Raw genomic sequence first — 23,336 nt, 5'->3', positions numbered from 1 at the left:
GGTCCCTGCGGCGGCGGCCGAGCCTTGTGCCTCCGCCATATTGTCTGTGTGCGGCGGCGGCGGCGGCGGCAGCGGCCGCGCCAGGTACCGGCGGCTCCGGCGCCCCAGCGGGGCCCCGCGGCGGTGGCGGGCGGAGCGGGCGGCGGGGGGGAGGCGCCGCTGCGCCTTCCGAGCTCCTCCGCCCCCCCCCCCTCCCCCGCCGTGGGCGCGGTGTGGGCCGGGGGGCCGCGGCTGCCCCTCAGGAGAGTGGGGCCGCGGCGGCGCTGACGGGGAGCGGGCAGAGCGGGCGGGTCCGGTGCGGCGGGAAGGGGCACGGCCCGCCGCCTGCTGCCCTCGGAGGGGCTGCGAGTCCCCGGGGAAGCGGGCAGGGGCCGTGGAGGGGCCGCCCCGCTGCCCCCAGCCCGGTGCGAGGCCGCCCTCGGCCGCGCAGGAAGGGCAGAGCCCCGCGGAACGGGAGCCGGCCCCTCCCCCAGCTCTACCCGCTCGCACGTTCGGGCCGTGTAGGTGTTATTTACCTAAATTGCTCTATCGTGCCTCTTCCCCGCCCTGCCCGGAGAAGCGGGGAGATGCGGAGGGGCTTGGAAAGGCCTGTTAGTGCTCGCTGCCACCCCCGGCTGCGCAGGGACTCCGTTCTGGGCCTTTCTGGGTGGAGGGGAAGGTCGTTCTCACGGCTTTCCGTACCAGTCTGTGCAAGCAGTGGTGGTCAGGCTTGCCCCTGCTGTAATTTAGTTAATTGTGCCTTGGGACCGAGAGCCGTGTGTCTGTTGGTAAAATGTGGTTTGTAAGAGCAGGGTCAGATAAGATTATGGAACCCCATGTGTGTCAGATCACTTAATTCTTTCTTACTGAGGGCTTCGGGTAAAACCAATAAAGTTTGGATTGTGAATATTCAAGCAAAGTGGAGGGGCAGGCACTGACCTGTGGTCTCTGGTGATCGGTTGCAGGACCTGGGGGAATGACATGGAGCTGTCTGCAGGTGGTTTGGGTTGGGTATTAAGAAAAGGTTTTTCAGCCAGAGGGTGGATGGAGACTAAAACAAGCTCCCCAGGGCAGTGGTAACGGCCCCAAGAGTTCAAGGAGCATTTGGACAAGGTGGGATTGCTAGAGTGTCCTGTGCAGGGCCAGGACTTGATGTTCTTTGTGGGTCACTTCCAGCCCTGGTATCCCTGAGAGGGGTCTCTCATGATTTGGATTTGTGTTGCTCAAACCTGCCCCTGGGCTGGGGCCTTGTGGGGCTGCTCTTGCACTGACCCTGGTGCCAGGCTGTGAAACTGGGCACGTGTCCTTGGAGAGAGTTGTGCCATGTGCTCACCTGGCTCCTCATGGAAGCTCAATCCTGGGTGCACTCCACAAATGGGCTGGGAAGAGCCCCTGCCAGAGGGAACTGGGCACAGTGGCAGCTGTTCAGAGGAAAGCAAGTGGACACCCAGCATTTCTGCTTGGGGCTGGGAGTGATTTCTTTGTTCTTTGAACACTCTCTCTTTTCTGAAAGAGAATTGCTCAAATTACTCAGACTCAGAGTTGGGGCTTGTGCCATCCTGCCAGCCATCCTGGGTGTTGGATGTGAATCCAGCGTGGATTCTGGGTGCATCAGCTGGGACAGGAATCACTCGTGCTGTGATTGCTGATTTGGAGTGATGTAGAAAAGGGCAAATTTGTGCTAGGAGAGGAGAGAGTGAGCTTGGCAAGGTGGGAGGCGAGATTTTGGGAAAGTGTGAAGCTTTATCAATTCCTTAATTAGCCCTAAAACTAGGATTAGGGTTATTCCAGCTGCTACAGCACGGGTTCTGTGGAGACACACACCATGTCTGTAACTCGAAGATGGAAATTGGGATTGGTGTGTCTGATCCCAGGTACAGGGCAGGCAGTGCTCTGCACTCAGGAGATCTGCCTAGGCCTTGTGGCTGGAATCCCTTTTCTCTTTGGATGACTCCAGAGAGGGAAGGGAAATTTTAATTGTAAAGGTCCAGACCTTTCCCTGAGCATGAAGAATGCCCATCTTTGGTGGTGGGCAGTGATCCTTTCCTTTCATCTTGCCAACGGGGAGAAGTTGCCATTATTTCACCTTTCTCTATTGATTTATGTCAATACCTGGCAGCATAATTTCTGTTGTTAGTGAAATTTGCTGTCGTCTTGTTCCCAGTGTGTGTGGTGGTTGAGTTGGGTGTTCTGCACTCAGAACAGAGAGCTTGGCCAGTCAGCTGCTGCCTGTGGGGAGTTGAAACAGGGTTGAGGAAGGGAACATGGTCTTCTGCAGCAAAGAAGCAAAAACTCATGCAGCTGAAGATCTGGGGATGAGGCACAGAGCATGGGCAATTGTGGTGAGAGGTAGATGTTGGAGGAGAAAGCAGACACTTCCAAGTGGGAGGGTCAGAACAGGTTTTTTTGGTTTGGCAGGGCTCATGGGTTCATAGATGGGGGAAAATGAGGCTTGTTGGATGTTGGGAATATGGCTCTTTGAAAAAGTGATGTTAAAACTGGCAGTAGGTCCTGGCAAATGTGGAGGAAATTGGATCATGGAGTGCTGCATGACACTAAGGTTGTTGAGGTTTGTGCAGGGAGAGTTACTGGTATTTGCTTGAAAAAAGTTGGTGAGATGCAAGAATGAAGATGCAAACCTGGGATTGGGAATTGACTTGGTAAATTACTATCTCCTGAAGGCGAGACATGGAAATATTTAGTGTTTGGTATTTGGGGCATTTTCAAGTAATGCAGATTAGGTTCATCAGCATGGAATGTGTTGGAAGTAGGAATCTTAGGATATATAAGATGTTGAAAGGTGATTATAGGTTTGTGGAGTTGTAGAGAAAGAAACTTTTCTGCTCTGATGAAAGGGACACATACCCAACTTTTCCCAATTTTATTAAATGGTGGGTGTCCTTCCACTTCCATTTCAGTTCTTCTCCATTTTCTCCTTACAGAACTAATTTTCTTTGTCTTTCCTCATGTCCTCTGAGAAATAAGAGAAAGGAAGACAGGAGAAGCAAATGGGTGACATTGTGGTGGTGTGATTAATTTTGTGTCACATTTCTGAAGAGGCAGGGATTTATTTCTGGGTTACCAGACCTATCACCTCCACTGTTCCTCCATTATGGAATTGCTTACATTAAGATATCTGTTTTAGATCTCTGTGCATGAAATTGTTGCCACCTTAGATCTTACTGTCCCATAAGGGTCTTGAGAGGGGAAAAAAAAAAAAAAAAAAAAAAAAGATTTTAAGATCAGGAGATACTGCAAACATTTGTTGCAAGACAGCTCTTGGATAATTTTTCTAAACTTGGATATCTCCTTCCAGGGGCTTCCAAGAGCTGACTTCCCTGGAATTTACAGAATGTAATTGGAGAAAGGGAGTTCTCCTTTGAACCTGAAAAACTGCTTGGAAGAGGAGGCTGCAGCTTTTTGAGCTGGTGTCAGTGCTGTTGCTGAATGTAAAGTGTTTTTTCAAGCTGATTCTTGGCCCCTTTTTCCATCAAGGTGCCAAACTTGCATATTGGTAGGAAAGATTGATGAGAAGTGGGATTGTTGATGTGGTCATGGGATCAGTGGTTTGTGGATATTTTCTGGTTAGGAGTCCAGCAGAGAAGCAGCAACATGAGCCTGGCCCATGTCTCATCTGCTCCTGTTTTCACACCGTTCTGGACAAATGGTTTTATTACCCATTTCAAACTGCTGCTTTGAGAGGCTGAAGAGCAGAAGGGAAGCTTGGAGTTCTTTGAGGACTTGGTACCACCACAGACTCACATTTGGAAGGTTACAACTTCAATAATTTTAATTTTCCACGGAGTTGAGTTTTGAGATTTAGGTTATGTCCTCCTTACTGAGTTCTATTTTTTAATTAATACTACCATTTACAGGGAGGTGGTTTCTAAAGCAGGCTGTCCAGTTCCTGCCTATGTAATGGCTGTATCATATTATGGCAGTTTATTTCATGTGAGTGGTGAATAAATTGTGTCCTAGATGAAAAACAATTTTGAGTCAAGGCAAGAGTTTGGCTGCAGGTTTCCCACTGGATAGTCTGAAGTGTTAACAGAAGACCTAGAAAATTGAAGTTACTCACTCTGTTTTTGCAGAGAAGTAGGCTCTGCCCTTGCACCTTCTGGAAAAACCAAAGGCTAAATTAGTCCTCTTTTAATTAAGCCAAGTTCAGGGAGAATCCTGCATGCTAATACAGAATTACATGCCAGAACTTGCTTTCCCTGGGTGGGAAAGGTCTTCCTGTGGTGGGAAGAAGTGGCCCCAAATCCTCTTGTGTGTCCAGGGAGCAAAAAGGTACCTCTCTCTGTTGTTACCAAAGCCTTTGGAGAAGGCATTTTCTCAGAGCATATTTGCACATGTGCGTGTTGAGTTGTCAGAAAGTCTTTATTTTTAGTGTTCAGAAAATGGATGAGCGTGGACGCGCACAACAAATTAATTTCCAGTCTAGAAAATCAAGAGCTCCTGCAGTGTTCCTTCTCTTGCAGCCTTTTTCACAGGTTTCTCTATCTGTTACCAGTGTGCTGTTGAATTCCAGCCTTTCTTCCATGCTTGGTTGTACTCCAGAAGGAAAAAGAGGGCTTTCTGCTCACTCTGCAGCATCTAGATTAATTTCAATTGAGCTTACAAATGAAGTTACAAGTTTTGGCACAATGGCTTTACTGGGGGCTTGTAAGGTATAAAAGAGAGTGCTGATTGCTGGAGTTTAATAGCTGAGGTTTTTTTCCATTTGATTCTTGGAATGGTGGTAGGTAGTTTCATCTTGTGTTAATAATGATAAATTTTTCAAGAATTATGTCAGAACTTCACTTGCTGGCAGGGGTTTGTACCAGGTGCCTCTTGCTGAGCCTGCTTGAAGCTGGCTGAGGGTTGGAGGTGGTTTGTGGTGCATTGCCTGCTCCATGGAACAGCTGATCACAGGGATTTCTTGAAGAAATGGTTACAGGCAGTGTCCTCTGGTTTATCCTTTCACTCTGGTAATTGTTCTTGCCTCTAGGAATTGCATGATCAGATCAATTAAAACTCTATAACTTCTACAGATGGTTGGTACAGGTCAATTTTCTGAGTTCTGCCTAAATCCCTCTCTGTACATGAACCATAGGAGTCAAATCAGCTGAATGATTGTCCTGGCAGTCCTCTGTGCCTACTAATTAATGAGGAAAACAACTGTGTCACTTAGCAGCAATTAGGGAGGTAGAACTTTCCAGAGGATGCTGCCAGTGGAACCTGATGTCAGCCCGTAGTGCTGCTGAAACATTCCCCTTTGTGAGCCTCCAGGAAGAGTTCCCTGGTGTTGCTGGGGTCTCAGAAACTGTAGTTTTGGTAACTGGAATACTGTCCAAAGCTCCAGCAGTAGGAGATTTAGTTTTGTTAGTGCTCTTGAAAGAAAAACGAATTGCTTCCTGTTGAAGTATTGCTTTGGCTTTAGGGCAGACCTGAAGGGATATTCCTCCAAAATAAATCCCCCCCACTTTTCCTGCACTCCCTGCTTGGCCTGAACTGTCAGTTTGGGGAAGAGGTGCAAGCAGAAGAGTTTTGTCGTTGTTGTTTGGGGTGTGTGTGTGTACAGACAAGTTAGCTTGGCAGTGCCTGGTTATATTGCAGCCATTTTTATCGGGTGGTGCCAGGAGTCCTGGGCACTGGCAGGGAGGATATCCGCTGGGGTTTTGGGTGCTGGGAGGGGTGGCAGGAGAAGCTGCAGGCATGGGAAAGAGGCAGAGCCTGTGCTCGGCTGCTGGGGCTTGGGTGTCTTGCTGATGTTGCTGCCCTCTGCAGCTACATGGCCTCGTCCAAGGTCAGCTCTAGGGTCTTTGTGTTTTGGGGTCTTTCCCTTTGTTCCATGTGCTGTTAACTAACTTAGCTCTGAAAATAATAATGTTCATGATCTTGGGAAATTGTCCATAGAGTCCCTTAGAGATGGAGTGAGCAGCATTCCTCTCACTGCTGCTGGAGGTGATCCCAGTGTTCTGCCCCAGGTCCACGTGCTGTTGCCAGCACTGATATTTGGCAAAGGACAGATGTCCAACCAGGCTGAGATGCTGGAGACCCATAGAGGGCTCATGTGAGTGCTGCTAAAATTCAGCTGTTAGAGATCTGAACAAAAAGGAAGACAAAGCATGACAGACCTTCTGCCAGGAGAGTGTGTGGCACCAGAGCCACTGCCAGGACATCCTGGAGGGTGACAGACATGTTACACACTGCTTTCCAAGTTGGGAAAGTGGGACAGTGAAGTTGTCCCCAAGACTGTGAAGAGGATAATAAACCATGGAGTTACAGTAAAACCATTCTGTGGCTTCCATATAGATTGTGATCCTCATTAGAGAGGATGACTTCTTCATTGGCAGGAGTCATGATGAATTCAGAGAGGAATCAGTAGAGCTGATGTAGGAAGAGCCAATCTAAATTTAGGATGCTTCTAGTGCAGAATTACTCCAAGATGTTTCTTGCAATATAACTAAACCTGTCAACTGCTCTCCCTACAGACTGGCCATGTCTTGTTTTGAATTAATCACAACAGTTCATGTTTCTTTTTTAAGGGAATGTTGAGGTCATTATGTTATCATTTGTTATTTCTCTACAGTTGGATGCAACCAGCTATTTAAAAGAAATCTGGAAAATAATTTAGATGGAAGATGCAGTTAAATCAGACTGTGCTGTTCCAAAACAATACCCAGAGAAAAGTTTGATTTCAAACCTAAGCTTTTTTCCTAAACTCAGATTTTAAAATCTACTTTTCTGTCAATGTTGTCCCTTTAGAAGGGAAATTATCTTAAAGAAAGGATATAAAATGTCAGTTTTGTTAATCCAGGCTTGCTTCTATTTTAGCTGTAAAATCACAGAAAAATATAGGTTGCAAGGGACTTCTGGAGGTCATTTGTTCCCTACTTGTATTGCTGAAGTTTCAGCATCATGAGAACACACACAAAAGGTTTATTTTGTGAAATAGAGCATATTTTTAAATGAAGTTTGTTACTATTATTTCTTTTAAAAGTAAGCTGGGTGTTGATTGATGTTGACTGTCAGCAAGCAGTACTGTAATATTTAGGCATGTCTTGATTTTTAATTTCATTGTTTCTCCAGTATTAGATATTCTCCAAACTCTGAAGGAGCAAGTGCACTTCCCTGAGAGCATTACAGGGCTATGTGAAGGAAATCATCAACAATTTTATCTGATAATTGTAATTCTTGCTCACCCTACCAAATCACATTTTACACTCATGATTTTAAAGGCTGGGTTTAAGCTTTCTGCTATGAAAGGTAACATCTTGCTTGCAGTTGTAGATAAAAGAAGGAGAATAACCTTTCGGTTCCAGACTCTGCACTGTAATTCTGCTCTTCTCCACTGACAGAGCTTTTCTTCTCTCACAACAAACCCGCTGCTGTCTCAGCCTGTTTACAGTCTTAGGCTGGCACAATCGCCACTGTAATGAGCTTACATGGGGAAAGTAGAAGTGAGAGGAAAGTCTCTAGACCTGTTTGGCCAATCTGTCCACTTTGCTTTCTCCTCAAGAGGAAGGTGAGCTCGTCTGGAATTTGTAAAGCTACGGAAATGTTTTCTTGGCTCTTCGAGTTCAGCTTGCTGCAGTTCAGGGCCTGTTTCACTCCTTTGGGACTGCTGCGGGCTCACTGAAGCAGAGTTCAGGTGGGTCATCGGGAATAACCAGGTTTATGTGGTGTTGAACATGGTTTCCTGGGTTCACTCCATTCTCTGTGGATGAACTTGGATCTTCCTGGCAGTATAGTGTTCACACTGAGGGCAAGGCATGCTGTTAACAGCAATCCACAGGGAAGCCAGTGTCAAGCGGTGTTTGTGTTCTTGGGTACATTATTTATACTCCAAACCTTATCCACAAAGGTCATCACTTGGATAGCACTTGTGAGTTCCTTTGGACTCAGTCTTCTGAGAAGCTCTCGGCTTTCAGCTCACTGGGAGCCTCTGTAAGTGCTGGATCATACTGGGGCAACTTCATAGGTTTTAAGTTCTGAATGAGTAACTGCTTGAGAGAGGTTCCATGCCAAGAACATTTCCATTTAAAAAGAGAAAAAAATCATTCTGGTATCTCAGTTATTCTGGACCAAAAAAAAAAAAAAAAGGCAAATTTTACTAGAGGCGAAGTAGGTGTGTTTCTCAGAAACTAATCTGCATGGATTTTTTTAGCTGTGTTTTGTTGCTACTTGCTCTGAGTGTATGCATCTGGAAGGACAGAGGGTGTAGGAAATTCCTGTACTAATTTGAGTAGTGCTGGGAGTATGGATCCTTCACAAAATATTGAATTCCCTATGGGGGCATGGTTGCCCTTAGAATTAGAGTGCATTTGTAAGGATGGTAACATCCCTTTTTAAAATTGAGGGGGTTTGTAACTGGTTTAGATTAAAATGTTTTAAAAATCAGAGTCAAAGAGAACATTAAGCATCTTTTTACCATTTTGTTGAACTTTAGGCACAAAATGTCTAAGCTTGCCAAACTGTTCAGACAACAGGCTACTGTTAGAAGAATTCAAACTTTTAAGAACTGATATTCTTTAATTAGTAGGCCTTCCAATTAAAAAATTCCTATATGGTGGCAGCACAATTATTTGTCTCTGGGTACTCCCCTGGAGTCTGTCAGCTGGACAGGAGCTGTGTTTGGCTCTGTTCTTGTCTGGGATGAGCAGGGTTCCTCTTGATAAAGCTGCTGTGTAAGAAATCAGCTAATTATCAGTTTGTTAATACTCCAACGGCATTTTTGAGGACAGGCCTGTATGGGAGAAGCCAACAGTGAAACTTTGGCATGGTGTAGCTGTAGCTGTCATGTGAGCCCTTTTGGGTGATATCTGTCCAAGGGGTGTCACCACAGGGATTGATTGAGAAGCCCTGCTCTGTGTCCTTGCACAGGCAGGCATTGGCAGTGAACAGCATGTCAGACTGTGCTTGGGAGTTTTGTCTTCCTCTCTTTGTGACCTCTGGTACATTGCCTAAAAGCTCATGTTTGTTTCCTAGTTAAACACTTCTCTACCAGAGAAATTAAAATTTTAATGTTGTTTCTGGAGATGCTCAAGGCTACACCGGACCCTGATCTCACCACATCTACTTTGATTAGATGATGTTGAGCAGACTCTCCCAAAGTAAATTATTCTATGATTCTGTCATCAGTGCAGGAATTAATAAATGACAACATTCTGTTTGGATTCTGCAGAAACAGAACTAATATTTTATAACAAGCTCAGGGCACTTTTCTAGGTGCAATTGCTGCTCATATTGTAGATTTTTCTGCTTTAAAACTGCAGGCTCGACCGATGTTTGTATGTCAACACCTGTTCCCATTATCTGTCCTTATTTGTGTCATTCCCTTCTGCCAAAGAGCTTGGATCCACTGCAAAATAATCCCCCTCCAGGGGCACTGAAGCCAAAAATCTATACAAATTCCTTGGCAGTTTTGAGCAGAGAGTGAGCAGCTTTCAGGCAGGGTAAGTTTGTGTATGCCTGTGACTCTGTTTGCTTTAAAATTCAGTTATCTGTGCAGATTCTCTCCCCTTCCTGTGTAAAGAATAGTAGACAATAATACCTACCCTCGTAAATAGACATTGTGTGCCATTCTTAGAAGCTGCAGTTGATGATTTCCTGAAAAAGCCCTTCTCTGAGCAGCCTGTTACAATGTGCTGCTTGAGCTAGGCTAGAGCTACGTGACAAAAAATAGCCACTGTGAAATTTGATCTATCTTTAGATAATGTGATTGATTTTTTTTTGTTGTTGTTTTTTTTGTGCTGAAACTGATCTTTCTAAGCTGGGTGAGGGGAACAGTCATGTGTGCTTTATTTATACTAGATTGTGCTTAAAAATTAAAATTGCTAAGTCATTTGAGACATGTATAAGTTCAATTAATTCCTTCACAAGGAAATTGGGCAGAGGAAATGGGCCAGTGCATCTCCTGCCAGAAGCCCAGGGAGTGAGAAGAAACACAAACACAGTGATTGAACTTTGAATTCTAATACATTTCACAATGCTAAACTGTTCTAGTAAACTTACATGCTCTAGTAATGCCTGGGGACATCTAATTTCTAAGTGTCTGAGTCATGCCACATAAATGCTTTGAGGTTGTAGATGATTGCTGCCTCATCTTCTGAAATTGTATTTTGTGAGAGAACTAGCATTTTATCCAGGAATAGACTTATATTTTGAGGAATGCTTCATATTCTTCCATTAGCAGGACACATGGCTGAAGTGCCCCATCTTTCTCTTATTGGTCTAAGGCCTCAGTCACCCTTCCATAGTGGATTTTGAGATAATGCTGTATCCCCTGTTTGCCCTTTTGTGTACTGGACTACTGCAACCCTGTCTACCTGAAGCTGCCACCAACACCATTTGCGTGTCAGTAGGTCAAAAAATATCCCAGTGCTGAGCTCTGTCCCACCTGAGGAGGCTTTGTTCATGTCAGAGAGCCCTTGCATGCATTTCTGGCTCTGGAAGCAGTGAGGGATGTCAGACCTGTGTCCCCAGGTCCTCTGCCATCTTCACAGCCAGTGGATCTTGCTGGGTCCTCACAGGAGTGCTGCAGACCCCAAATAAACAGCAGGACTTTGCTTCTAGAATTTTCTTCTGTTATAACATGTTCTAGTAGCTTAAGTGAACTGCTCTGAGCAGATTTCTTGGTCTTTCTCATTAATGTGTGATTAATGGGGCTGTTACTTACTTCTGCAGTCTGGCAATTGCCCGTTTTCTGTGAAGGGATAAGTTTGGCATAGCAAATAAGTGTATTATTTTAGATAACAGTGTTGCCCACTGTTTGAGCACATACACAGGGCTGTAAGGCCCTGCCACGTGCTGCTGCACACCAAACAATGCTCTTCCCTGCTCCAATACAGCTCCCTTTCTTGTAAGTTATTTTGAAAGCTAAGGGGACTCTTCTATTTAAACATCTAAAAGGGTGTTAACTTCCCCTTGTGAAAAATTAAAGACATGTAAAGACACCACATTTACCTTGGGTAGGATGATATTGATACAAAACTGTAGTGAGTTACCGCTGTCCTGAATATTCAGATCTGGATGATAAAGTATTCAGACATACAGGGTAAAGATAAGTGTTTGTCTCTGACATACAGTAAATTTCTTTTGAGTGGTTTTGACCAGTCTCAATACTGATAAAACTTACCAGAAGCTTTGCAAAAGTTGCATTGGAAGGAGGAAGGATTGAAGGTACTTTGGGCAAGCAGAATGCAAAGGAACATCTTTAGACCCTTGCAGCAGTGCATTTCTTTCATGTTTGAATCATAATCCAATCATCATAATCCAATACAGATGCTGCTGTCTTTTGGGCAGTCAGATTTAATGTTTTGACTGTAGGAAGTTATGACTAAAGCTGGTTTCCATCCCAGCAGAATTGGTTTTGTTACATTGGATGGCCCAAGACTTGTGATGGGAGTGAGATTGCAGCCTGTGGCTGCAATCAGTCTGGAGTCAAAAAGAGGGGATCTGTCTGCAGATACAGAGCACATGGCATTCTTTTTTTTTTTGAAAGTTACCCCTACAACCAGCAGCTGGAAACAAGGTGCTGAAAATTACCAGGTCAGGGGGTTGGTTTGCTAGGGGCCAGTCCTGTGTGAGGGAGAGCAGACAAATGGCTTTCAAGAAATCCCAGGCTTGTGGATGGGCAGGCTCCAGCCTCCCCTTTGCAGCAGCTTTTAATGATTAACTTAAATACTTTTGAAGTACCTTGAGAATTTAACCTCTGGTTTATGTTCTGTCTGCAGGTGGAGGAATCTGAGGCCTTTCTCCTCTGTCAGCACTGCAGACCAGGTCGCCTCTGATTTCACATCTCACTTCCGCCTGCCAAGCTGTCTGATATGTCGGGACCCGTGCCGAGCAGGGCCAGAGTTTACACGGATGTAAACACACACAGACCCCGGGAGTACTGGGACTATGAGTCTCACGTTGTTGAGTGGGGGTAAGTCTGGGCTGCTTCTGGATGTCCCTGCACCAGGATCAATCCCTGTGGATCCTGAGTAGTGGTACTTGGGGAGTTCAGGCAACTGTGCTGCGTGAGGCTTTTTCACGCTTCTTGGCAGATGGCAAGGGAAAGGATCACAACTTCTCTTCAGAAAAATGTTTTTTATCAAACTTCTAAATTCCCAGTTGTGGAAGAACATTTATAGCAGCTTCCTTAAAAGTTTGAAGAAGTTTTGCCAGGTAATCGAGAAACATCCCCTTTCAGAGGGAAGAAAATCTATTTCTGAAACAATCCAAACAGTCCTGAGTGCAGGGCTGAAAAGAAATGAAAAGACTTTCAAACTGAAGTTGCTGCTGACTTGGATAAGTGAAGAAACTCCACAGACTTACGTAGGTACATACTATTTTATGACTTGTTGCTCAGCTCTCTGCAAGTGTCTGGAAAGACATGGCTGCTTCTCTTTGAAGGAAGGAGGTGTCTAAATTGAGCTCATGACTAAAGTGTCCCAGAATCAGACAGCAGTGGTGGCAGCTTCATAGCTCTGCATTCCTGCTGGGATATGGAGGGCCCAGACAGAGTTCTGCCCTCAGCTGTGCAGTTCCCACTTTCTGGAATGTACACAGTCATCTGAGCATAAGTGCTGCTTTGTGCCCAGACCGTTTTTAAACAGCCTTGCACTTAGATTTTTCCTCATACTGGCTTTGTTGAATTTTACCAGCATACAAGGAAAAATGGAGCTTACAAATATATAGAGAAGGGATAGTTCGAGTTTGCTAATGCTGAAATACATAGTTGGGCTTTCAATCCATACTTTTGGCTTAAATCTCTTGGACAAATAGAAGCTCCCTGTTTCTCTTCTATTTCTTAAATCATCCAGTTCAGGAGACTGAAGGCACTATTTAATTCCTTTTGTCTGTGAAGTGAGGCAGCGATGGAGTGTTAAGGAGCAGTTTATAAATTGTGATGGAAATGATGAGCCCTTTGGAACTCTAACCTTTTCTCTCCACAGAAATCAAGATGACTACCAGCTAGTTCGAAAATTAGGCCGAGGCAAATACAGTGAAGTATTTGAAGCCATCAACATTACAAATAATGAAAAAGTAGTTGTTAAAATTCTCAAGGTGAGCTGGGGATTGGGCAAAAGATAAAATCTGTCTTGAGGTGATCAGGAGGCCAGAAAGGGCTTTTTGATGTTCTAAAACTGAAATCCTTAAAGCCTGGCTTTGGAGCGTTACTCAGTGAAACAGGCCATCGTTTTGAGCCTCCTGATATAAGCCCTGCACTTAAGTTAGATCTCTGCCTGTAAGGAATTAAGCTCTGTCTTAAAGAAACCCTGATGTTCCACACCTTTTTATTTGGAGCTAAGCAACATTTCAGCAGCTGGCTACAAAATTCTCAGTTTCTCTAAATGCTGGTGTCCTGGCAGGCTGTCATGGCCTTCATTTAGTGACCCTCCAATAGCCCATGGACTTCTCATAGTTAAACATTTGCCACATGCCAGTTAAGAAGTCTTGGAGTATCACAGAGCTATGCGGGTTGGAAAAGCACTCAAAGATCATCAAGTCCAGCCAACACCCCAGCATTTATGTCCTCAGGTGCCACATCTACATCTTTTAAATCTATTCAACAATGATGTCCTCACCACTGGAGCAGCCTGTTCCAGGGATTGACAACCCTTTCTGTGAAGAAACTTTTTCTTGGCATTACTTGAGGCCATTTCCTCTTGATCTATCAGATTATGTTCAGAGAGCTTTTTTAAATTATGCCATCTTCCTGCCTCTCTTCCACTTGGAATTATTGTCTGTAGCTGTTAGGCTTGTGTGGTTAGAAAGGAGACAGCAGATACTTGAGCCTTTACTGGTATGATGCATACTCGGGTGAAATTGCAAAGGTTTCAGTATATTTTGCTGATCTGCAGTCACCTGGGTGTTGTCATCTGGGTGTTGAGCTATTAGCCTCACTTTACTGCAGGGCTTTATCTTACACTTTGGGTTTTTATTCTTCAGCCTGTTAAAAAGAAGAAAATCAAGCGTGAAATCAAGATCTTAGAGAACTTGCGAGGTGGTCCCAATATAATCACCCTTGCAGATATAGTAAAAGATCCTGTGGTGAGTAAGAGAGAAACTCAAGGGGGTTATGGGTGAAGTTGCTCTGTTTGATTTCAGCTCTGACCTGGCTTTTTGTTTCCCCTGCTCGTAAATCCTGCTTTTGAATTGACTGATCAGATCAGCTCTTAATCTGATAAACTTATTTTAGAGGGCCCTTCCCCCACAGGTCCCTCCAGAGCCCCTCACTCTTTGAGGAAGAGATACCAGTGAGCTGAGACAAGTTAATTCACTCTGCAAACAGTGCTGCTGGAGGCTGTTGGGCTGAGGCTCTGCTCTCTCTGTCTGAGAGGAATCATAAATATGTCCAAGGCAGAGGGATTTATGCAGTTTTAGTAGAAAAAAAGATGCAATTCATTATTCTAAGTGGAAACATAACATAACATGGCTGATTGCTTTTTTTTTTTCTGTTTCAGTCTCGAACACCCGCTCTGGTTTTTGAACATGTAAACAACACAGACTTTAAGGTACAGTGTGGCATGTGACTTCTTTTTTGTGTTTGAAAACCACTCATACTCTCTTTCTGGGGAAGGGAAAGTACATAGGGTAGGCATTTCCTTCCAGCATAGGAAATGCTTTTAAAGGTAAATGCAGTTGGGACAGAAGTTTGTAATTAGCCCACCAGTACCATTTTGCCACAAAAGTTGCAAGATGAGAATGCAGATTCCAAGAGGTATTTAACTTTGGGAGCAAGCAGATGAATCTGTTATCTTGTGGCCCATCAGTGCCTGTCTTTTTGAGGCATTTGGCTTTTATGTATACAACTATTTATTGGAACCACTTTAAATGTGGACAGCTGTTTCTGTGGCCTTCCATACTCCTTAGAATGGGGATTTAAATGTTTCTTTGTCCCTTCATACTGACCTGCCTCAGAAGAAGAAAGGCTGTGCAATGCCATCCATCATGCTTGTGCTGGGTGGGTACAACGAGAAGGAGATAGTGACAGGAACCAGGATGTGCTGTCTGAGCAGAGCTGGAAGTAAACTATGTATGGGATTTGCAAAGGGAGAGGAACTGACTGATCAGAGTCATGTGTGGGGTCGGAGTAACTTGAGAAACTTAGACTAAACCTTCAGATGGGTTGGGAGAATACCAGCAGCCCAGAACAGGGGTTTTTTGGATGTTGAACACTGACATGATTTGTTTGTGTCCCGCAGCAATTATACCAGACACTAACAGATTATGATATTCGATTCTACATGTATGAGATTTTGAAGGTAAGTTGGTGTTTTGCTGTTTTGTTGGTTTATTTCTAGTATTTGCTGTCAGCTAATCCTGTAGAGATGGTTCTCATGTCACTGATGATAGTGACATTGTATCACTAAGGGAAGGAAAGAGTCAGTCCATAGAAGAATTGGGCAGAAAAATATCAAGTCAGTGTCTATTTTTCAGTGTTTTGGTACATTGAGATACCTTAAAATCCTAAATCAGGAGTACATGTAGCCTTTGAAAAAAGAAAACTGTGAGCTGTTCCTGGCTGGGTTTGTGCTCAGGCGTAATGTGAGTCAAATGTCTTCATCCATTCTTCTGAACTAAGTAATTTCTCCTTAGGAGAAAGGGGGCTTGTGGAATTAATAGTGCCTAGTAACTATGCTCTTAGAGACTCTGAAATTCCAATTTTTATGAGGAAGCACACAAAGCAAAGTCAAGACACTTGTGTTGCTGGTACCTCCTTTTGAGAGGGGGCTCTAGCAGCATTTTCTGTGATCAGTGAGTCTAGTCCAAGATCTAACACTGGACAGTCCTGTCATCTATTTAGTCTTGGTATGTGTGGAAATACTTTTGAATATATTGTTAATTTGACACATTCTTGTGACTCCAGCATCTGTTTCCTTTCACCTGCAGGCTCTAGATTACTGCCATAGCATGGGAATCATGCACAGAGATGTCAAACCTCACAATGTCATGATTGACCATGAGCACAGAAAGGTAGTGTGGGGTGGCTGGGGGGCAGGGAGGGGTCCTGCTTTTCTCTTGGCAAATTGGGATCCCTTTTGGGTGCTCCTGTGTAGAGGTTCTAGCAGACCTCTGTGAGGAGGACTCTGTTCTCATGGCATGGATAAATGTAAAATGAGAATATTGTGCTGCTTTTTGAGGCAGGGTTGTAAGGAGAGGTATTTTATTTAGGCTGCTTGGTGATATGGGTTTGGGGAGAATATGTAACCAGACACTCTGATAAAATTAATTGAAAATGGAAGACTTATAAATTAACTTCATACTAAGTTCACCAGTGTCATTCAGCCAGTGGTAATCTGGAGCATCCCTTGAGCCTTTTTTCTTTGTTTTCTACCATTTTTAGCTTAGACTAATAGACTGGGGTTTGGCTGAATTCTATCACCCCGGCCAAGAGTACAATGTCAGAGTGGCTTCCAGATATTTCAAAGGACCTGAACTTCTTGTAGATTATCAGGTAAGAATTACCAGGACTTCTTACTGACTTTGATATGGAAAGTCAGTGCCATTTCAAGGTAATAAACCCAAAATTCATACGTCTAGAGAGATGAAGCTAAACACAGTCTGTTCCAAAATGTATGGCAGAGAGCAGTGGCCATGTGAATGAAAGAAACAAATGAGTAGTCTCAGGACCTGAGGAAGAGCTGCAGAACTATCATTATGGATCTTGGAATACAAATGTTAAATATTTTTTTAGCAAGGCTATGTTTGCAGTAAGGTACAGGAATGAAACAAAGCCCCTGTGGGAACAGCAAGTACTGCATGAACTTCTAAATTAAGCTTTAAAAGCATCCCCTTATCTGATGGCAGTTTACAGTATGGAAATCACAGTGTTCCTAGTGACTTTCAGACCATGCTGGTTCTGGAAAAAGGCACATCTTTACCTGTTCATGGACCCTGAGGAGTCCACACCTTTTGTTGTTTGTTGCAATGCTTCCTTTCCCAACACATTTCTCAGTGGTTTATAACATTAGAGTCTGCAGTGAAAATAGAAGAAAGCTCTGATCTTTAATGTCCTGGCAGACAGGGATGGAATTAGGATACCTGCTGTCCTGCTAATTGCTGTATCCCAGTTTGAGTAACTGGAACACCGAGCTGAACAGTTGTTTAGGGTTGAAGAAACATGAAGATAGTTCAGTTTGTTTCCAGCATGACATAGCTGTGTTCATATCGCCTTGTTGGGGAGGGGGGAACCCTGTTAGATTTGGAGGTCTGTTCTGCTTAATTCATTAGAAATTGAATTGTCCTTCTGGTTTTGTACAGATGTATGATTACAGTCTGGATATGTGGAGCTTGGGTTGCATGTTGGCTAGTATGATATTCCGAAAGGAGCCATTTTTCCATGGCCATGACAACTATGATCAGGTGAGAGCTGGTCATGTACAATGTCTGTTCTCTTAGCACCATGAAGGTTTCCTGCTTAGGCTTCTATCAAGTCATTCAGAGAATTTTTAAGCCTTTCTCTAATGGCTTCTTAGCTCAGTTTGAAGCCACAGTCCTTTTCTCAAGTGTGCAAGATTATGTAACCAATTAAATAGCAATGGATTTATAGAGCTTTGTACTTAGGAGCGCCTCAGTAGGTGTCTGGGAAAAGCTGTAGAAATAGTTATATTAAGGCTGGTGTGTTCTAGTACATAGTTTGACTATTCCTGAGGTTATGTTATGTGGAAAGCCCCTGTAACTACCCACTCTCCCCCCAAATCTGTATAGAAACTGTGAATTTAGTACAGGTTTATACAGATTCTGAAATCTTTGATGTGTTGCCTTCAGACCAAATTTTTTTACTTTTAAACCTTTATCACATGCATGTGACTGCCATGCAAATATTCTGGAACAGGGACCTTCTATTCTCAAGCCTTTTTTCTGGAGCTCTCTGGGGCTGTGCTTCACCTTTCACATGCAAGATCCAGAGTTTCTGCTTTTTTGACCAGTTATTCTTGCCTTCCCTTCTGTTGGTTTTGAATATTTTCATGCTACTAAGGAAGGCAGTGTTTCAAGGTCTCAGGTTTTAGAGATTTTAGGGTCTGTGGCTCCCTCCTGGCTGCCCTGGGGTACTGAGCTCCAGCTGTAAGTGGAGGCATGTTCCTGATGTGTGGCTGGGGAAGCCAGAGCCACAGGCTGACCCTGTGGCTTCTGATTCATACTGCTGGGATCAGGTTCCAGCTCCTGTGGGAATGTGCTGCTGTATCTTCATGCAGGCTCTGGTATTATCATACCTTCACAGCAGTGACTTGTTTTTGTGTTTGTTCCCAGCTGGTGAGGATAGCCAAGGTTCTGGGGACAGAAGATCTGTATGACTACATTGACAAATACAACATTGAGCTGGATCCACGTTTCAATGACATTTTGGGCAGGTGAGCCAAGTTCTGGAGTCTCTTTTATAGACCCGGACAGTTAACAGCTTTGTCAACAGACCTTGAAATGAACAAAAGTTTGTGGAAGAAATCAGAGCCAGGATTCTGGAGAATTGACACTTTGTGCATTTGGTCCCTTTTGCCAGTGCTTCCCATAGTCCTTTATATGGAAATGGACCTGAGGAAAGATTTTTAAATGTCATTCAGGCCATAAAGGAACTACTGGAGCAGAAAGCATGAAGGGCAAATGCCCTGTTCAGTCTGGAGGGAAAAAAACAAAATGGTGTTTCTCAGCATTATAGTGCAGAAAGTCAGGTGCTGCTAAAGATTTATATATATGGTTTTTTCTCCTCATAGTGGGACTCAAAAGGAGCTCATGTTGGGTGCATAAGAGATGACAGAACCTGCAATTTTAGGCCCATAATCCATTCTGAGCATTAGTCCTGCTGCTGTCTGGGGTCATGGCAGGGCCGTGCAGGGACTGTGGTGGCAGAGGTGGCTGTGCTGGGGCTGTGACTGCTGTGCCACCGCGTGGAGACACAGTGACACTGCTTCCCGTTCTGGAATGCCTCAGTTCCGTGGCTGCTGCACAGTGCAGTGGACTCCTTCAGGGCTGGACATCTGTGACAGTTCTTGCTCCTTAAGAAAGTGAGGTTTGACATCACTGTCCCCTGGCTGGCCTGATTAGGGTCTGTTTTCCTGCAGACACTCCCGTAAGCGATGGGAGCGCTTTGTCCACAGTGAGAACCAACATCTGGTGAGTCCAGAAGCTCTGGATTTCTTAGACAAGCTGCTGCGATATGATCACCAGTCACGACTCACAGCGAGAGAAGCCATGGAACACCCCTACTTCTGTAAGTATCAGCTGCTGTCCTGAGAGTTCTGCCTCTGGGAAATCTCTGTTCCCATGCCTTGTGCAGATGGGAACTGAGAATACCAACAATGATAAGCCTGATCTGCAAATAATAGTGCAGGAGCTGAGTCTGCTGGTCTCTGTGTGCCACCTCCACTAGCCAAGGAATCAGTGTTGGGTGCCCGTGTTGGGCCCATGAATCAGCAAGTAATATTAAGGAAAGTCACCTAAATCACATAATTTGGGGTTGCTTTCTGCAGGTGTGCATGGATTTCTCTGTTTGGATAAACCCAGAGAACTCTGGTTTGTTGATAAACGGGCGTTTTTACTCCTGTTGCTAAATTGCTTAGCTGCTGCTATATTCAGGACTTGATTTTGCAAGCAGAAATGTTGCTTTCACTGTAAATGCTTTTAAATGGTTGCTGTTTTTCACAGCTATTGATATCTAGGGGTTTGAAGCAGCTGCAACAATGCATAATGTCAATATTTGCTCAGGTGGTTTGGCTTTGGGGTTTTTTTAGCTGCTGCTGAAGGGACCCCTGTAATTAACAGACTGTTTTGATCTGTATTACCCCTGTTGGAAAAATCCCAGGGAAATGTTATGCAAGTATTAGCATTAGAGAACCCAATATCTGGGAATGTGAGAGCTGGACAAACAGTTCATTAAGTTGTGTCCACAAGAAGATACATGTAGTGCTGAGCTCAGCAAAGTTTGGAATTCCCTTTTCTGACACAGAAGGCCTGGGAGGCAGTAAGGGGTTGTCCCTGTTCAGGTGAGAGCCTTATTTACATGCAGCTGAAAATAAATAGTAAGTTATCTCATGGAAGAGAAGTTCTAGTGACACACCTGACAGCTCACAGAGGTGTAAGATGTGTGTAGAGACATGACACATGATTATAATCAGTGATAATCTTTCTGCTTGCTACACCCATATTCTGGGTTTGGCTTTCTGCAATTACACAGTTGCTTAGCACAGAAAGATCAACTTTGCCATAGTGTCCTTTGTCATTTCCTGTCAGACAGTCCTGCTGAACCCCACATGACATCATTTAGCTGATTTTTCCCTGATATCCTGTGACCTTTGTACCTTCTTGAGTGCTTCCCACTGGAGTTGGTGGAAATGTCTGTATTTCAATAGATGATGGTTGATGTTATTTGACACAGGCAGAGTGCCAGGACTGGCTGAGCGCAGAGGCACAGGCAGTCTGTGTGCCTCAGCAGGTCTCTGGCAGCACTTACTGGTAGTGTACTCTTCCTAGACCCCATTGTGAAAGACCAGGCTCGGATGGGCTCGTCCAACATGGCGGGTGGCAGCACTCCTGTCAGCAGTGCGAGCATGATGTCAGGTCAGTTCTGTTAACTCCCCTTGGTGCTTGGTGTGCTGAAGCATTTGAGTGTGTGGGGTGGGTGGGAGGACCCGGGAGGGAGGGTTCAGCAGGCAGGGCAGTGTTGGATCATCTCCCAGGACTGGGGACAAGGGCAAGGAGAGCTACAAAGTGGGTGGGAGGGTCTGATAACTAAGGCCTTGGGCAGCCTGACCTGTTTTTCTGGTCTCATTTTAAGAAGTTCTTTGCAGTTGATTTTCTGGCAGCAGCTTAAAGGACAGTCCACTGGCACAGGCTACCCAGAAAAGTCGTGGCTGTCAGATCCCTGGAATTGTTTAAGGGCCAGGTTGAACGGGGCTTGGGGCAACGTGGTCTAGTGGAAGGTGTCCCTGCCCATGGCAGGGGAGTTGGAACGAGAGAAGCTTTAGGGTTACCTTTTCAACCCAAACCATTCTGTGATCCTGCCATATCTCTGCCCATCAATGACAAAAAGGGGTGTGCAAATCTGTGCCATTCCCAGAACTACAGAGAACAGTGACAGATACTTTATCTCTAATTATTTTGGCAGCTCTGAAAACATAACTGACCCACAAAGCTCCCACTTCAGAAGCTGTCCTGGATAGCAGTGCGCTGTTTTTACTCTAATTCCTGCTTACCTGTGTCTCTTCCAGGGATTTCTTCAGTGCCAACACCTTCACCCCTTGGACCTCTAGCAGGCTCACCCGTCATCTCTGCCACCACCACCCTGGGGATGCCGGTTCCAGCTGCTGCGGGCGCCCAGCAGTAGTGACGGGCTCTGTCTCCTGCTGCCTGAGCTGAGTCAGGTGGGGAAGAGGTTTCCCCCTCCACCTCTCCTCAGGACGCAGCTTGTGCCTGGCAGGGGAAGGGAGGGGATGAACGCTTTGGAGACACCGTGTCTGAACTGTTGCTTGTGGATTTATAGTAGTTCAGTCATTATATACAAAATTATTATAGGCTGATTTTTCTTTTTTTACTTGAACTTTTCGTAACTCAGGGGATTCCCTGAAAATACCTACAGATGGAATACTTCTTGGACAGTTTTTCTTTTCCCCCCCACCCCTCCCCCCAAAAAAAAAAACAAAAAACAAAACAACTCTTCATGTAATAACAAAGATGAAATCAACAGCATTTCCAAGCTCTTGCATCCTGCTGGAAATCTCTTCTCTTCATGTTCCCATCATTATTCCTCCACAAGCCTTGGAGGATTGTGCTGTTCTCCAGAGACTACCAAACCAAGTCTTCATGAGGCAGGGGAGGGGATTCTTAAAGTACCACTCACTAGAACCCCATGTCCTGCATATGTCCCAGCCAGGGTACACTGAGGAGACAATTCCAGTAGGGAGAGGTGGGATAAGCTTAAAAAGAGTAAGTGCAGATAGTGTCCAAAATTCTAATTGGATTGGATAATGTCTCCTTAGGAGTCAACCAGAATGCTAACTCACCCCTTGCATGTAATTTTAGTCTTAAAAATGAAGTTACTGATCCAGTTGGAGTCCTTGGCACCTCCTTAGACAGGTGCTTCTGTAGAGTAAGCCCTGCTCTGATCAGCCCCTTTCTCGTGGAGGGTTCTTCCAGCCATTGCTTGGCTTGGATCTCTGGAATTAATTTGTTATTGGGTATATTGTTTTTAAATTGTTTCTATAGGTTTCGAGCTGGTGGCTACTTAAAGCTGGAAAAATCAGACTGCGCCAAGTCCGATCCCACATCTTCACCCACCATCCCCTCCCTCACGTGCCATGTGGTGAGAATACCAGTTACCTCACAGTCTTGTAAATATGCACTGAGAGGAAGGAGCCAGGAGACGTTAACTTAAACTGAAATGGTAGATCAGTAATTGTGGACAAATATTATCATTGACAACGGAAAAGCACCCTTGTTACAGCCCTGCTACCCCTTGCTGTGTATATATACTTTGTCCTTCATATGTGAAAGATCCAGTGTTGGAATTCTTTGGTGTAAATAAACATTTGGTTTTATTTATCGAGGTTAGATTTAAGTTCCCTGTGTAGAGGCCTCCCTGGGGTGGTCATACACTGACACAGGAGTGGTGACAGCCACATGTGCCCTGGGCAGGCCATGTCCCTGTCACACCCATGGGGAGCAGTGCAGAGAAGCCTTACACAGATGTCACAAAGCCAAAGTATCTCCTGGGAGAAGGATCTTTTGCCATAACAAAACCCCTCCTTTTCTGTCTCAGCCATGATGGTGGGGAATTGAGGTGATGAACCAATTATTAGTTGTTTGCCTGTTGCAACTCACTGGATTTCTGTGACTTGTTTTCAGTCACCTAATGCTAGGCTGGCTCAGCTGGTGTGGCTGCAGGCACGATGGCACCTGTGCCTCACAGTGCCCTCTCATCCCAAAGCCATTGCAGTTGTTCCTGTGGACATTGAGTGATTTTCGCCTTCCTCAGTGGGTGCTGAAGCCTTGGCCTGCAGCTCCTGCTTGTCCAGGCACCCATCCCTCGTCTGTTCTCTGGAGAGGATGGACATGTGCTTCCATGTTGCTTAGTTAATTTTAGGATAGAGCAGGTGGGCTGGATTAAACTGATACATGGGACATGGAGATTGCCAGCAGGGAGATGAGGTTTTTCACATGCACAGGATAGCTTTCTCCTCCATGCCTTCATCCAGTGGAAATCCATTGTACTTAATCTTTTATATCCTAAAGTGATGTGAAAGTTGGACTGTGTTGACTGTTACCTCAATGTGCTGTACCGTAAAAGCACCCAGTATGACAAAATACAGCTTGTTTGCACTGGTTCTGAGCTATGCAGGACATTTTACCCAGTTCTTTCATTATTCCAAGCGAGGGAGGTTTGCAGAAGG

At 44.8% G+C, this 23,336-nt stretch overlaps 1 protein-coding gene across 5 annotated transcripts; it reads left to right on the top strand.

Moving 5' to 3' along the window:
- Window positions 1-23,275, top strand: CSNK2A1 (casein kinase 2 alpha 1). 5 transcript variants are annotated; one of them, XM_085557820.1, is made up of 15 exons: window positions 1-84; window positions 7,484-7,615; window positions 11,700-11,893; window positions 12,906-13,017; window positions 13,903-14,004; window positions 14,418-14,468; window positions 15,159-15,218; window positions 15,847-15,930; window positions 16,301-16,411; window positions 17,218-17,319; window positions 18,208-18,308; window positions 19,014-19,162; window positions 20,422-20,508; window positions 21,159-21,311; window positions 22,153-23,275. In XM_085557820.1, the coding sequence occupies exons 3-14, from the start codon at window positions 11,793-11,795 to the stop codon at window positions 21,272-21,274; spliced, it is 1,176 nt and encodes a 391-aa protein (XP_085413946.1). In that variant the 5' UTR covers window positions 1-84; window positions 7,484-7,615; window positions 11,700-11,792; the 3' UTR covers window positions 21,275-21,311; window positions 22,153-23,275. The 5 variants fall into 5 exon arrangements, with proteins under 5 accessions (XP_085413946.1, XP_085413945.1, XP_021383040.1 ...); XM_085557819.1 differs by adding an exon at window positions 9,314-9,419 and having other exon boundaries at window positions 21,159-23,275; XM_021527365.4 differs by lacking the exon at window positions 7,484-7,615.
- Window positions 23,276-23,336: the final 61 nt, after the last annotated feature.

The sequence above is a fragment of the Lonchura striata genome, chromosome 20 (genome assembly GCF_050655825.1).
Source record: "Lonchura striata isolate lonStrDom1 chromosome 20, ASM5065582v1, whole genome shotgun sequence".
NCBI lineage: Eukaryota > Metazoa > Chordata > Aves > Passeriformes > Estrildidae > Lonchura > Lonchura striata.
Note: the sequence above shows the minus strand (reverse complement) of the source record. Positions and strands in the feature narration are given on the sequence as shown.